The following is a 15930-nucleotide window of genomic DNA, read 5'->3' as shown; positions in this document are numbered from 1 at the left end:
TCAAATGCCTTAGTAAAAGCCAGACCATGGAATCCCCTCAAATTACTTGTAACTGTCTCAGATAACATCTTTGCTTGCTAAGGTATATTATTTTTCCGTATATTACTCTCTCAAATAATTGTCAGTAGTAAGGCCATTAGCTAACTGTCTTACTGACCCATAAGGCAAATTATCTGGACTCCCACTGTAGGCTCACATTTCAGAAGTATTTTATTTGCCTTTTATCAATAACTGCATTACATCCTCACTGGGTTTTTTTTTTTTTGACTGTCTCCTCATTTCAACTATTTGTTTTAAATTGATTTCCACCATTTCAAGAGTTATCTATCTTACTTTAGTGCTCCTTTATTAATAGACCTCTTGTATTCCTTTCCCCTAGATGTGTTTGTGAGAGTTTTTATTTCCCTTATCCTTCTGGCTGTTAATTCATTGTTTTTGATGCCCTTAGCTTAATTCTCTGAGGCTTAAATCTAGTTATTTGATATTTGTAGTTCGTCTTCCTTCTTTTGGTGTGAGGCCACCTCACCTCTGACTTTCAGCTGCATATAGTAAAACTACACAGCACATTGCTACCACAATGCTTAACTTTCATTACAAAATTGTAATGATTTCTAAGGCTCTTGTTTGTCCTTCTCTATTAATAGCTCACACACTGAGATCTCTCACTGCTGCTAGCATCACATGGGTGAAAAAGGGCAGAGAAAATCCCATTTGTTACATACCTAGGGCTGATCTTCTGCTTGGGCAGTGGAGGATTTCTCATGCATATGCCCAGGCTCTAGTGCTGCTGCCTGAGGATTAATCCATGATCCCTCAGAAACTCAACTTCAAATCATTCTTCAAATTAGTTGTTTGTACCACACCACAGGAATTTCAGTGACTCATAAATCCTGTTATTTCAAAGTAAGGGAAGTACTTGAAAATATCACATGGAGCCAGGCTACAGCTTGAATGTTCTATCCTATTTCGCACACTAAGTTCTCCTACTAATCATGACATGTTACAGCTCTTTCATTGGGTTTTTTTCACCTCATCTTTCCTGTTCTAAAATGAGATGCAGTAAATGAGATCTGTGCATCTCATGCTATCCTAAATGTATTTTCATATGCCAGAACATGCTTTTATGACTTTCTGGAGGGCAGCCATATACCAAACAAAAAAGCAGTTGCAAAAAGGAAACATTAAGAAAATTAAAGGGTTGTAGCTAAAACAAGGATATTCTTTTGCTTTCTTTGTGTGTGCAACCAAGTTTAGTATCAAATATAGCAAAGGCAGAACAGGATGAACAGCAAAGAAAGTAATACAGTGCAACTATTGGAAAAGATTGCTTTGATCTACTGGTAAATTGTTACTTATTTTCTGCAATTTAGTAAGCCCATTATAGTAGTACTATTTCTTTCTGTTCTAGCCTTATCTCCTCTTCTGCAGCCAAATACACAGCTTGCCTGTTGCTAGATAAGTCATATCACCAATTCTAGTCTCACACTGCTTTCTACCATCTTTTTAGATGCTCAGAAGTCCATATGGGATGAAGCATCCAGCCTTAGTACCTCCTTAATAGTAATTTTTGATTTTTACTTTCAGGGTGAGATCTGAAAAGATGCATTTATTTAAAAAAGTTGATCAAACAAGAACTTTTTATTTATTCTGTCATCTAAACCAGAAATATCTCCCTTGACCTTTCTATTTACATTTCTTATAGCAAAGTGACCTAATACTTCAAAATTCCCATCTCCCCTTAGCGCTCTGTAGGTTTGGCTAGATGTTTTCAAACATCATTCTATGTTGATCGTTTGACTATGTGGGTTATTCAGATTTTCAGGGTCCTACACTTACTTAAAGCGAAAGCATTTCTACCATAAAAAGCTCTTGAGCACTACAGGACCTTGCAGCTTAGCAGCAACAGCCTGCTGCAATACCTGAAGAGTGACTAAAGGTTTTAGACAGCTCATCACTTAAGTTCAATGGCAAGCTCCTTTAAGCTCTTATGTAGCACAGCAGTAGCATTGAGGTACAGAAGCTTAAAAAAATCTTGAAGTGGCCCTGTGTGTATAGACACTTCAACTGAGTACAGGTGGCTTAATCATTTATCAGATGTAGCCTGTCTCTAACTGCTGCTTAAAAGCATTCCTCTTTTTACTGAAGTAGCCATTTAAGAGGATGAACATCACAAGATAAAGACTAAGTTGAAAGCACAGGTGATTTCAACATTATTGCTACCTTAAATGTAAGACAACCATCCAGTCTTCTAAAACATGCCATGGGATCTTCAAGGTTAAAAAGGACCTCATTTTATACCATTACCCCAGGATATAACCCTGCCTTGCTAGAATGCTGCTTTAATTTTAAAAAAGTTTCCTGGAACTTTTTTTTTTAAACTTGTAGCTTTCTGACACAATTAGGCTTAAGAATCACTCAGTCTCCATAAATGAAATACAAGAATAGGTATAGTATGTAAAGAATGAGTTCAGGCAGTTATGGAATTCCTTTGACAAGCCATGAACACTTTTTGTCACTTTAAATAGTAAGATTTTACAAAAGTGAGTTTAACAACTGCTGTGAAGATGGGGGTTTTCTAGCAAAATACGTTATGCCACCATAGTGCTATGTTCCTCAGTTTCTCCATGTCAGAATTGGAGTAATTGGCATAAACAATTCAGAGCTAAGTGAGCCCTAAGCATGTACACGTCTTAATTTGTACAAGTCTCAGTAGTATTCCAGAGTCCCCACTTGGGAAAACACATTTCATAAGACTTAAACAGAACTCCAGGCCTATGTATCAGTATTTCTTTTGTGGGTTATGCAAAGCCTGTACTGGGTCATTAACAGTAACAAAAAACAGATGCCTTATTTCATCTACAAAACAATCACCAGAAAAAACCCTACAAGCAACCCAGCATTGTAAGATAATATACATGAGTTTCTGGTGAATATACACCGAGCCCATGACGTAAGGCATCTGAGTTCCTATTAAGCCTGCAGCATGCCTGCCCATTGTCTGTCATCTTGAGTTTACGTCCTGGACATTAAATTCATTCACACTATTTAAGCAAGCCATCTTCCAGTATGCTCTAGACCTTTGTTAGGAAGCACATTTATAGTGCAGTTTTAGGTATGACCATGGGTCCATAGCAAGAACTGAAATGTTATCTTCAACTATTCAAAGAAACAAGTCAACCTATTTATGTATACTCTGGAGTAAGCTTTTGCTTTCCTCTTAAAATATGAGGTTCAGTAATTTAAAACCATCAACAGGAGGGCCTAGTCAGAAACAAATGTTCTCATCACACTGACTCCATCACCTCATTCTGGAAAACTTCTGATTGCTGCTTATAGCATCTAGGCAAAATATATACCTTAATATCATTAATTCAGTAAAGCTAACATACACAGCCATCAGATTTGAGAACCAGACAACAAAACTGTATCAATTCACATAAATGTAATAAAACTTCATAAGCAATTAATTGCAAAACTACGTAACTAATAGGTGTCAAAACAGCAAACTGCAAGTTTCTTGTTAGGTGAATGCTTTTAAGATTGTTCCCCCAAAATTGTATTATATTAATGTATGCATTATAGCCTCAAATAGAGCAAACAAAAGCTGAACTGTATCAGCTGGGAAAGGTAACTGCCTCCAGGGTCACAGAAGCACATAACTAGGTGCAGACCACACAGGAGTCTACTGTGTCCACTGACACAGTTGTCAAAGGCTGCATGAAACCACTTAGTAAGAGACATAAGGCAAAGTGGTCCAAAACCAAGCAGTTTTACATTGTATCCATTTCTTTCTAGATCAGTAGGCTGTGAATACATCACCAAAATGTTCCTACTTTTGACAAAAGGTTTTTGTTTTAAGATTCTTTTTGCCCATAATTTCACAGTACAGAGTATAAAAGGGAACTCTTACTATAAAATTTATTTTCAATAGTGTATTTCTTGGATTTAAAAGGTCCTTTCCAAAACAAACAAGGAAAAGTTAAATACAATGTTGAAATATTTATATCTCTGAATTTATTACTGCAGAAAACTTAAAGAGGAAATGAAAATTTAACTCACAAGGAAGCATTTTAATTCATTACTTAACCCCAAAATTGTGCATTTAAGGTGTCATAGAGCAATTACAAAAAAAAAGTAAAAGAATTTCCTAATTTCAGAATAAATATAAAAATCCTAAACATTTAAAAGTTCTAGTGGTGGTGGCCTGAGAGGAATCTTTCCCATTGTGAACTTTTTTGCTTCAAATTGTTTCAACTCTTCAGCTGATAGTTCCATCTTCAGTGTAAATAATTTTTCTGATGTAATATTGTTTGTGACTGGAGAAGGTGCTGATGTTACATTATGTCCAGGAACACTGGCAGTCTGTCCAAATAAAGTACTGCTTGAACGTGAAGGAGAAGCTGCTACTGCTGCATTAAAAGCTCCGAAGGCTGTAAGTGGGGTAGTGCTTGAAGAGTTCACAGCAGAAGAACTGCCAAACCCCGAAAACCCAGAAGTTCCCAAACCACTAGTTGTTTCAGAAGTTTTAAATGAGAAGGAGGCTGCAGATGGAGCTGACTGACTGCCAAAACCAACAGAACGGGATACGCTAGGGGAGGACATCGCACCAAACACAGGAGGATCACGGCCAGCAGAAGAGCTCCCAAAAGCAGGGGTGTTTCCAGATGATGCACTGACAAGACTGGAACTTGTTTTAAAGGAGAAATTGCTAGCACTGTTACTGTTGCTGTTCACAGGAAAGTCTGCAATTATAAAATTTAGAAAAACTTTTTGAAAGGGCACACCTGCAATACCAAAACATGAAGAAAAAAAACACAGGAAAAAAAAGACCTCAAAAAACAACATTTAACTGTTGGTTAATGCAGAAACTTACTTGACAACCCAAAGCTTGATGTTTGCTGTCCTCCAAATCCAAATGAAGGCAATGGTTGACTGACCGCATTCTTCAACTCAGATAGCTTAAAAAAAATCCAAATATATAAATGAAAACTAAGATTCTAAAGCAGGGAAATGTCTTTCAATAAATACTTGAAACAAAAATATTTTCATTATGACCTGAATACCTCTTAGAGCTGTTTCTTATCTCTTAACTATTTTAATCTATATTTTATGATTCTACTTATGTCATTGCTTTGTCTTATTCTTTTTTCTCACTTTAGCACATCTAGTTTTCTGTGCAAATCCCACTTCACCTTCAGCACTGAACATACCAATGATCATATTAAACTTGAATGCACTTCATGCAGACTCCACTTAAATCAATTTATTCTGTCTCCCTGATTATTTAATAGTGGCTTCTAACTGTTCTTGAGCATTCTCTTTCTGAAATATCTAGATTCAGAAAATATTTGTATGCTTTYCCAGGAACATGCACCCTTCATGTCTTCAAATTTTATCTAAACACACTGTTTCTCCCTCAGCTATATAACATTTTCTCTTTCTGGCATTACAGAAATGCTCTAAGTGATCCTATTTATCTTAAGATGGCCTGCAGGACAATTCTGTCTGGTGTGCTAATTATGCCTCAGAGAACTCAACACTGGACTGGAGATGTGCATCTTAATATACATGTACATAACCAGGTCCCAACCTTAAGCTACTGCTACTTCCGTGTGGCTTGCAATGATAAAGTTTCCAAACCTGGGATCCAGCTGCTGCCTTGCTAATGTGGATCCATCCTGATTCACTACCTTCCTTAGTTAACTAAGAGAACTTCATAATACAACTTGCATACAATACACTGATTTTTTGATTTCAGAGAAAGATGGATATAAGACCCAAAACTCTGTTCATAGACTTCCATGTTCATCTGACTCAGGTACTGCTAAAGTATTCAGTCACATTTCTATCACCTAAAAAGCTATAGAGAAGTAGAGATGGGGTGGTTTTCAAACTGCAGGCATCATTCTCTTATGTAATTCCTCCTTCCACCCTTTCTGATTTCTATAATGTTCCCAGGTGTGTTTCAAGATTACTGTCAAGAGGTCTTCATGCTGGCCATCAGCCAAACAGTTTCATGCCTGCTGTTCTTCATGGCGATAGTGCCAGAAGATAACACATCACAGTAGAGATTTTCAGAACAGTTCATGTATCTCCCATTAAAATTGCCACTGCATCTGGGAATCAAACATTTTCAGGTCTCAGCTAGTTGGATGCAAACAAGGATGCTCTACGAGTATCATGTATATTTGGTTGTTAAATAAAATCCTGAGATCTTCAAAGCAATACTGATCATTTATTTTTATAAAGTTAGTAAAAGTCTAGCTAAATGCTTTGACAGTGCCTGAAGTTTCTGTGGAACTTTTAAGATCTCCACATTAAGATCAAGGTGGCATATTACAACTATCATGTCTTAGAAATCATTTCATTAATGCTCTTAGTAAAAGAAATTAACATCGGCATTTGTAGCACATTTGCAACACACATTTGCAACAAAACAAAATCCAAGGGAAACATTCTGAAATTAAGAAAAAAATGACATCAAAAACATTTTACCTTTCAGTAACACTTACCAATGCTGCTCTTGTTGATGCATTTAAAGTTTTTAACTCCAGCAGTCTATTTTTCCATTGTTTCACTAACTGTTGGACAGAATTTATCTATAAAGGGGGATAGACAAGCATACTCTTATTATTGGCAAAGACTTAAAAATGGAACTAGAGTGATCTAGCAAATAAGCTAAAATAGATTTCTAGAATTAGAAAAGAAATCTTCATTAAACTAAAGAGACAAGATTTTTGCTTTCATGAAATTTCAAGCTGAGGATCTGAAATTTTTGTTATTAACGCAGGATTCCTTCAATTCTTTTACAAATGCTCTTAAATCAACATTATTACTTTACATAACAGAAAATGTAAAAAAGCTTGTCCTGGAGCTTTCTAAATATAAGCTCTATCACTATCTGAATTAGGTGCTTGAAAAAAATATCAGCGGGGAATTTCAGGCTCTAAGCATATAAGAATAAACTCTTCTGTCCTTGTTTTATTTCTGGCCCGTCCAGTTATAGGATTTCAACTTGAGTGAGTGCATGACTTTCCTTAGTTTCTCTACATTTTCAGAAAAAATACCCACTTTCAAAATATAATAATTGAGAACAATTGGAACAGTATCACCCCAAAATATTTAGGTTTGAAAAAAATTAATTTAAATCAGTCCCTCTAATGCGATGCAACAGACTACTGCACAGAACGTATACAGCAATAAATAGTACCTGTGTCTTGATAACTGTGATTAAAGTATTAGATGGGAGATTGGAAAGTCATTAAATAACTGATTTTTCAGTACTTTAAGACCTGAATTTCATATATTTATAATTACGGAAACCTTATTTTAAGTCCAGCCTAACTGAAATTCTCCTCAAAAATTGACAAAGTGGGGAAAACATCTAATGTGCCAAACGCCTGCAAGACTGGAATGCTTCATCTTTTGTAACTAGATTTCTTAATCTTTCAAAAGGGTCTCTCACTGCAAACATCAATAATTCTTGTGTGTTACATGCTGGAAGATCATGCTGTTTAATATCAGCTCTTATACAACAGACTGGAGAATTTAGATTTTGACCCAACCTATGAATAGAAACACATGCTTTGGATAAGATATGTTGTACTTAAATATTTTGTATCATATAGTTACCATCTATATATAGTTACCATTTGTACACCGAAACTTTCATGAATTTGCATTCAAGTATTCAGTGATGCCATAAATCCTTTCTAACAGCCAGTAGTAATGTATTGTTTACTCTTTTCAGTTCATTTCTCTAATTGAAGTTTTTTTAAAAAGCATCAACCCTATACGAAGAGCAGATGTTAGCATAATATACTTGCCAAGCTGAAAAAAGTAACTGCTCAAAAACATTTTACAGTAAAATATTTACCAAGTTAAGGAGATTTATTTTGATTAATTGCTTCAAAAATTGGATTAAATAATCATTCAATCTCTAACCAAAAAATTACAACAGAAGTTTTCATTTTTGGATAGAAAAAAGATATGGTCTGGCAATTCAGATTTGTTGCTGACTTGCTTCAGACTTTTATTAACAGTGTTTCTGTTGTCTCCAACTTTTCTTCTGTCTCAAAAAAAAAAAAATTGCAATTCTGGTGATTATAAACACATGAAACAACAGTAATGACAAAAGCAATTTCTTCTGTAATACAGAACCAAGGGGAAGAGGAAAGAGTGCAATGTAGCTTGAATTAGTTTGTACTTTCAAGACATGGTAACACAGATGGATACAAAACTGGGATTTACTTCTATCTTGTGAAATTCAGGATTGAAGAAATAACTAAAAGCTACTTCAAATGGAATCATCAGCTTGTCTAACCTATTACTAAACTTTAGGTTTGAAATTTGCCAGAATCCATAGAACAAATTACTTTGCCGTTACAACTTGTTTCAAGCATCGGCCAAAACAGCTAGTGAAGGCTGCGTCTTTGAAAGAAGAAAGGAAACTTCCTAACAGGCACACCGTCTGTTCTGTACCACATGTTTGTGACAGAGCTGTCACCCTGTTCAGAAGCGTAACCTTGGTGTCCAACGTGGAGTTATTTGGCAGACATGATGTAAAACTCATAGAATTAGCTAAAATACACGTCTGTTTTGATTTTGTCATTTTCACCAGCCAAACCACTGCTTTGCAGCACAGTCAATTTGATAAACCTACTGTAAGCTTAGTAATTACTTTTCGTAAAGAATGCAAGACTGTGGAGAGATTCTAAAAATGATTCATTTAGCTGTCCCCTCCTTCTCACCCCAAGAAGTCTGTACTGTAAGAAAGGCTGCTTTTAGCAACAGTGGTCAGCATCGTGACTGCATTCAGTCATACTATCACTACTTTATCATAACTTTATCATACTGTATTTAATTTCATGGCATCTGTCTAATAGCTTAACTCCTTTGCTGCCATACCATTAAACTATGCTAGTTTTGTTGATATTGATAGGACTAAAAGGGAGCAGAAAATATATATATATATATTTAAATATAAAGTGTTACTTTTTTTCTATAAATATACATATATACTTCTTTAGAAGTAAAATCTATTTTCATCACCAACTCTCTCTAGTAAGGGTATGTTAAAAAAAAGTAAAATAAACCTCCCCAGTGTTATACTTAAAGCAATATATATCCAGTTATACCAACAATCAAACTAACAGCATGAAAAACATTAAAGTTCTGAGCCAGGATTCAAATGACTTCCACAAGTAATGCACAAGATCAGGAGCCAGAATAAGAAAATGAATGTCTAGATTTATAAAGACATACATTTAACTGAGATTAGCTGAAAGTTTATTCCCACCACTTTTCATGGGAATTGAAGCATCAACATATTTAGGGATTCAGTTTTAGAAACCCAGATCTGACAGTTTCAGCCTTTGATCTCAGAGAGGAATACAAAATTATGGTAGAGCATTGAGACTGGCAGCTATTTTTTTTTTTTTTTTCCTATTTGGTGCACAGCAATTTAAAAATATTTTGGCGTTCTGATCATCGCCTAGAATTTGGTAAGGTAATCAAATGAACCAGAGTTGCCACACAAAAAATATTAACCAGTCCTATATTGAAATGTTCATGTAAAAGATTCAGTATTTTTAAAATGCTTACGTAGTTCTGAATATTATTGTTTGCTCTGCAGTTATAATACTCCAGATGCAACTCTTCTGGCGAGAAATCTGGAAAACCTGAAAGGAGAGGTATAATCAAAAACCTCAAAAAAAAGGTACTTTCAATGGCCCTCTATAAGGTTACAAAGAAATGAGCCTTAATACATTGTCTGTAATAAGTCAGTTATACTTGGAGACACAAAAAGAACTCAGAACTTCAAAGATGTGAATGCCCAAAATGAATTTCTCATAATCCAATATTCCTTCCTGTTACATCATAAGGCAAGTGATCAGTTTGCAAACAGTTCCATATAGGCTTAACAGCATGGACAAGTATGAGATACTGCTTATGTGGAACAAGTTGCAAGTTTATAGTCCGTCTCAGATAAAGATTATTTTGCATTGTTGTTTTCAGACAAGTGCCTAGCATTCTTCTGGCCTCTGAAACAAAGTTAGCCCTACACCCAACAGAAACGTTCTAACTAATAGCAGGGTGTGGCAATACTAAAAACATTTTTACCTGAGATATTAAGCTTTTCTTTCATAGGTGAGTAAGATGAAAACATCCATTGTCCTGAAGATTCCCAAATTTCCATGTCTTTCACTATGCCTTCACTAGAAGCCAAGAAAAAAAAAAAAGGAGTAGAAATTATATGGTCAAAAGGAAACGCAAAAAGCAATTGCCTAGTTTGAATCCAAGGCCAGATTCAAATACCTGAAACCATGAAAATTAATGAAGCAGGACACTATTCAGGATGAGCAATGTAAGTACTTGGTTCTTTGTGAAAAATGCATTTATTCTGCAAGATACATAAATGTCCGTTCAAAATATTTTACTTTATCATCTGACTGCAAAGTAAATTAAATCAGATCTTAAAAAAATCCCCAAACAGTATTTTTAAATGCCTGAATGGCATACGCTGCCACAGATTTTCCCTGAAGCTGCAGATCACAATACAATTTTGAAACCTTCCCAGTACTAAAGATTTTACAAACATGAATGAATATGCATAGAAAAGAAAAAGAAGAAAAGTGTTTCATGTAAGTTTTTGGAAAAGAATCAAGGACATAAAAATCCAGAAATGGCAGAAGCAGAGAAATAGAAGCTACATCAACAGAAGTAAAACCAAACGTAAACAGTTAAAAGGGAAAAACTATAGTGGAGAAGCATAAATATTTTTATGCTATTAGTTTTTATTAAAAATATTTTAATAATATTTTTGTTCCTATTTCAGATGTTTGTTAACACGATACACATTCCCATTTGAAAAGCTGAATAACTATTCAATTAAGTACTTTATCAATGTACTCTTAAAAAAAAAAAAAGGAAGGGGCTAGGGCTGCTCATTTTCCTGGCTTCCACAAACCTGTTTCTTTAGGAAATCACACTGCTTGCTTGCTTCTCATCACCTACCCTGTAATTGCCCTGAGCCTGCCGGTCATCTTAAACCAACTCTGACATACATGCACATGAAAGTAGGTTTCAATAATTTTGCTATTGATGAAATAATTTGTTACCTTAAGGGTCAGGAAAACTAAGCCAAATAGTTCATTTTTCCCAAGAACTTCTTTAAAATGGTTGAAATGCTGATTTAGGGGCCCTGACCCTTTAATTTCAACTACTGAACTCTTAATTTCTCCTTCCTTATCCTCCTACACACAACTTTAACACCGTAACTCCTTACTACTATCATAGCTATCTAGCCACCCAACCCAGCTTTTCTGGTTCCAGACAAGGACCTCCTTCTTCCCACGCCATCATAACTCAGAGAACTAAATGACACAGTGGTTTTTTAAATGTTTTTCCCTATATGTTCCAGCTTCCCTCTTCATGATCACCTCCTCTACATTATCTCTAGTAAGCCAGCAAGCTTTTAAAATGCTCATTCTAAATGCTTTCAATTAGCCAGTCAATGAGACAAGACTGTAACTTACAGAAGTTTCTCCTCTTCATCTTTATAGCTGTCATCAATATTTTGACTGGTCATTAATGCAGAGAATCTGTTCTGTGAAAAGTCTGCATTTCTACTGCCACTGCCCAACGATCCAAAATCAGATGATCCAAAAAATCCTCTTCCATGATCTTTGCTGCCACCCCATGCATTGGACTTAAAGGTGGAGGGTTGGATAACGTTAGTGTATCTGTGGTTACTTGCACCCCATCCTCCTCCTCCTCCTCTGGTGGTACCTTCCAATGAAATAGTGTTAAATCATTTAAGATATTAAACAATATTCACAACAACAACAAAACAACTGTAAGTTAGCTATTCTCATAGTGTCAGTAAAAAATTTAAAAAGAAAACCTGAAAAGAGCGAGTTAATTAGGGTAGTTCTGAAATCAGAGCAGGAGAGAACTCCTCATCATACACATCACTATGTCAACAACAAAAACTTGCTAGGAGTATTGCAGAAAAGAGTTTGTTTCAGTTTTGCTTATGTTGTTCTGCAAAGTAACTAGCCCAGGAGAAAAAATAAAATTTAACTCAGTATATTTACACTAGGGGCTTCTGCTAAAAAAGCTATAGCAGCATCTCTGTTGCATGAGAAGACCTCCAAATTTAAGACCTTCGTTTCGTTTGTGCATGCTACAGGCAAACTCAGAGCCTCCTTCAGTAAGTACACGAGCAACTGTAGTTGTTACCCCACGTCTATCTGTCCAATAGCATTGCTCATCACGTCACTTGTGCGTCAAAAGCTTCCAAAGAACCAAATCAAATCAGATTCAAAACAACCTTAAAAGTTACAGCTGCGGGTGTCTGAAACTTGCCTACTGCCCTTGCAAATAACAGTGGAGAACGACTCTCGTTTTCTCCGCTCATTCGGCACTTTCAACGGTGCCTTCTTCGGAACCCACCGCCCCTAAGCTGACGCGACCGCCGAGCCGAGCCAAGGCGGGAGACGCGGAAGCTCCTGCCCGCGCAGCTCCCGCGCCCCGGCGGCGCCTCGCCCCGGCGCGGCTCCCGCCCCGCTGCCCACCGCCAGCCCGGAGCTGCTCAGCCCCGCCGCGCGCCTCGCCCCGGCCGCCGCGGGGCCCTGCTCCCCGCCCCGGCCAAGCCGGAGGCGGGCGGCTGCGGAAGGGCCGCGCAGGGGGCTCGGCCCCAGGTACCTTGGGAGGGCGGCGCAGGGGGCCCGGAGCGGCCGCCGCCGCGGGGATGCTCGTTCCAGCACCTGTCGCCGAAGCGGCAGCGGCCCTGCAGGAAGAACTGACAGATGGCCATGGCGGCCGCCAACCGCCCGGCCGCCCGCGCCGCGCCGCAGTGACGTCGCGGGCAGGCGCAACACAGGGAGGAGGCACCAATCCGGCGGGGAGCTGGCGCCGGCCCCGCCCACAGCCCGCGCGCGCCGCGCCTCGGCCCGGTCCGCCCCCGGCCCAACCGTCGCCTCCACAGCGAGGCTGCCGGCTGCGCGGCCCCGGGGGGAGGGAGCTGCCCGGCTGCCTCGCTTGCTCCGTGAGGTTTTAAGACTCAAGCAGAAGGCGCGGACAAAAGGTCCTGTTGGTTAAGCCATTAAACATGCTGCCAGTGCTACCGAAGAAAAATCATTTATTGATCAAAATGTACCGAGTCACAAGCCTCACTGAGGTATTTCACTTCACTCGCATCATAAGCTTCAAAAAAGTGTTTCTTATACTGAGCCAAGGTGTCACTTCATTAGTTTTATCAATACACATCTTCAATACACAAAATGACCTAAGAAACAAAGTATTGCATTCTGGACAATTTTCAAATTCAGACAATGAATCTGACTGAACCAAGTCTATGACCTAGGGCCCAGAGCATGATAAAACTCTAATAAGAAAAAAGAAAAAAAAATCAAGTGATCATTACCAGGTGTACATAGGCAAGAGCATCATCACTTTGTGCAAAGTCTGAGCTGCAAGTACTGAGCAGCCTACCCTGTTAAGAAAGTGTAGACTGATTTGAAAAAAGTAGTGTACAGTAGTTCAAACAAAATATCCACATGAAGGTGTTAGATGTGTGTTCCACAGTAGTCTAGTTCTCTCAAATCCTTTCAGTCTTTCTACTTATAAATTTTTCAGTAGCTTAAGCAAATTATTAACCTCTTGAAAAGAAATTTAGAAAAAGGTGCTTCACAACTTTAAAAGCAGACACAAAAAAAAATCCAACAGGCGGTAGAACCTAAAAAGTGCAGAATTCAGTCCAGTCTCTGCAGTATCTTAGAACACAAATATTCAAGATACCAGTAACAAATTTGTTTTATGGCTCAATCAGTAGGAAAAAAAAAAAGGCAAGAGGGGAGGAAAAAAAAAGTGTTTTACAGCATTCACTTACTACTGAATATAGAGCTGAGTTGCATGAAACACTATGAAACCCATGAATGCATCTATTAGTTTACCATACATGCAGAGTTGTTAGTATGAGACAAAATAGTCTACAAAGCAGTACTGACTTAAAACTGGAATTATACCATTTGAGAACTTGATGTATCTTCAGAAATAAAACAGAATAAAAATCCACACCACCAGCGATGCACAAGATATAGATAGGCAAGCACCAACTTTTTAAGTTAACTTGATAGTCTCATAGAAACAGATCTGAAGGAATTAGCAAGTTAGAAAAAAGGTGACAAAATTAGGATGAAGACATTTACGACCTAGCACGGGAGCAGAACAGACTTACATGTATCAATTCGTATAGCTTTTCAAAAGTAGGAAGATGTACACAGTATTGATACTGATAGCCTGACAAGCCTGAATTTCTATGCTGGAAGAAAGACTGTGATCACATTTAGTACCATGTTGGCCGTCTGGAAACATTTACAGTACTATATGCTTATAAACCAGAGATTAATAACCATGTGCAACTTTAGAAGACTTCTATAAAATAACTTTAATGACTTCGTTCATACCATTTTAAAAACAGTCATTTTCAAGAAGAAAATCAATACATTTGTTGTATTGACTTTGCTTTCCCAAACCTATTCCCATCTTTGCTAATGGTTTGGCATCCACAGCATGTACAGTCTGGTTGCCTGGGAAGATATAGTGAAAATGAATCCCAAATTTCCAACTCGCTAATATAGTGCACAATTATTGCAGACCTCCTCCACCCTCGCCCCCCACCTCAACATAATCAAAAGTTTAGTTCTGTTACAGCTCAGGAGTCTTTTTGTGAAAGCTCCCCAAAATGCCAAAGAAGTCATTAGCAAAGTGTTTCGCTTTTTTATATATATATATATATATATATATATAGCCTGTCTGACTTCAAAATTGATATGCAGTCATGCAAATGATGGAAGAAAGTCACTGAAATAGGGCAGCCATTATAAGAAAGGAGCTGTATAATCTATCCCCCTTCTCCATGGGAATCTTAATCCATTATACTGCTGTTCTTGCTCTTTCCTGAGCAAAATTTTCATTGCATTCTAGTAAGATTTTTACAGGTATATATAAATGAGAAAAGTTTGCTCGTATTTCTCATGACCCAGGTTGTATTTACTCACCTTTATTAAAGGAAGAATCTTTGCAATTGAGCTCTGGAAAGTATCATTCAGCCAGAAATCTTTATCTTCATCAAATGCTTTGAATTCTTCTAAATAATTGGATTGGGTCTACTTTTGACAAGGCCACACAGTCTTTTCAAAGGAAGATGTCATTATGTTCTCAGCTAGGTAACTGGATTCTCAAAACACATCCCCATCTCTTAAAACAGACAATAAGATGGGCATGACAAAATCCATGTTATACAATATGCTGTATATACAAATTCAAAGACTGCATCTCAGTTTTTCCTATTACTCAGTTTAACAAGATTCAATAAAACATGGAAGCAAAGCACCATGGCTATCTTTCCCCAAGTCCTTGAAGAATGTCTCAGTATCTCTTCCAGGTCTTCAGGTCTCTAAGGTTTCTTCATTTGCGCCACAAGTGTCAACAACACAGATTAAACAACTTGTCACTGGGAAAGCGCGAACTTTGGAGTTGGCTATCCACTTGTCTGTTTCAGTATTATATTCGAGAATGTGCCCTAATCGACCAACGCCCTGAAAACCAGCCAGGACATAGACTACAGATCCCACAGCAGCACACTTCACTGTTACACCCTTCCATGGCATTGGAGATACCATCTTCCATTCATTCATCTTGATATCATAATATTCTACATTATCAAGGCCACCTGCAAAGCAATGAAATAGGTAAGTGCTTATTACGTTACACACTCTAGGCTGAACTTTAGCATACAAATGCTTCATAAAACTTGGTTGTGATTTTAAAGGTTTAGATTAAAACAAATCATAACAGTAAAAGCAAGCTAAAATATTTCCTTGGCTGGGGGTGGGAGGGGGAAAAGGGGGGAGAGGGAAGTGC

The 15930-nt window shown here is 37.6% G+C and overlaps 2 protein-coding genes across 8 annotated transcripts in view; both read right to left on the bottom strand.

Annotated features, from left to right (window-relative positions):
• Positions 1–3750: 3750 nt before the first annotated feature.
• On the bottom strand, positions 3751–12871 carry NUPL2 (nucleoporin like 2). Its single transcript, XM_026082846.1, has 7 exons — positions 12709–12871; positions 11538–11790; positions 10123–10217; positions 9604–9680; positions 6513–6599; positions 4874–4958; positions 3751–4742 (listed from the first exon to the last, which is right to left on the bottom strand). The coding sequence occupies exons 1-7, from the start codon at positions 12818–12820 to the stop codon at positions 4174–4176; spliced, it is 1278 nt and encodes a 425-aa protein (XP_025938631.1). The 5' UTR covers positions 12821–12871; the 3' UTR covers positions 3751–4173.
• The window catches only part of KLHL7 (kelch like family member 7), a 28749-nt gene continuing 24522 nt past the window's right edge, over positions 11704–15930 (bottom strand). For 5 of the 7 annotated variants that reach the window (XM_026082841.1, XM_026082840.1, XM_026082842.1 and 2 more), the window contains one exon: positions 13128–15739. In XM_026082841.1, the coding sequence (XP_025938626.1) occupies positions 15456–15739 (284 nt within the window). In that variant the 3' untranslated portion in view covers positions 13128–15455. Of the gene's footprint in view, positions 11791–13127; positions 15740–15930 lie in introns of those variants that run through there. The other 2 variants (XR_003256175.1, XR_003256174.1) reach the window with 2 other exon arrangements.

The sequence above is a fragment of the Apteryx rowi genome, unplaced genomic scaffold, assembly GCF_003343035.1.
Source record: "Apteryx rowi isolate R43461 unplaced genomic scaffold, aptRow1 scaffold_595, whole genome shotgun sequence".
NCBI lineage: Eukaryota > Metazoa > Chordata > Aves > Apterygiformes > Apterygidae > Apteryx > Apteryx rowi.
The sequence above is the reverse complement of the archived record's forward strand: the minus strand, read 5'-3'. Positions and strand labels throughout refer to the sequence as shown.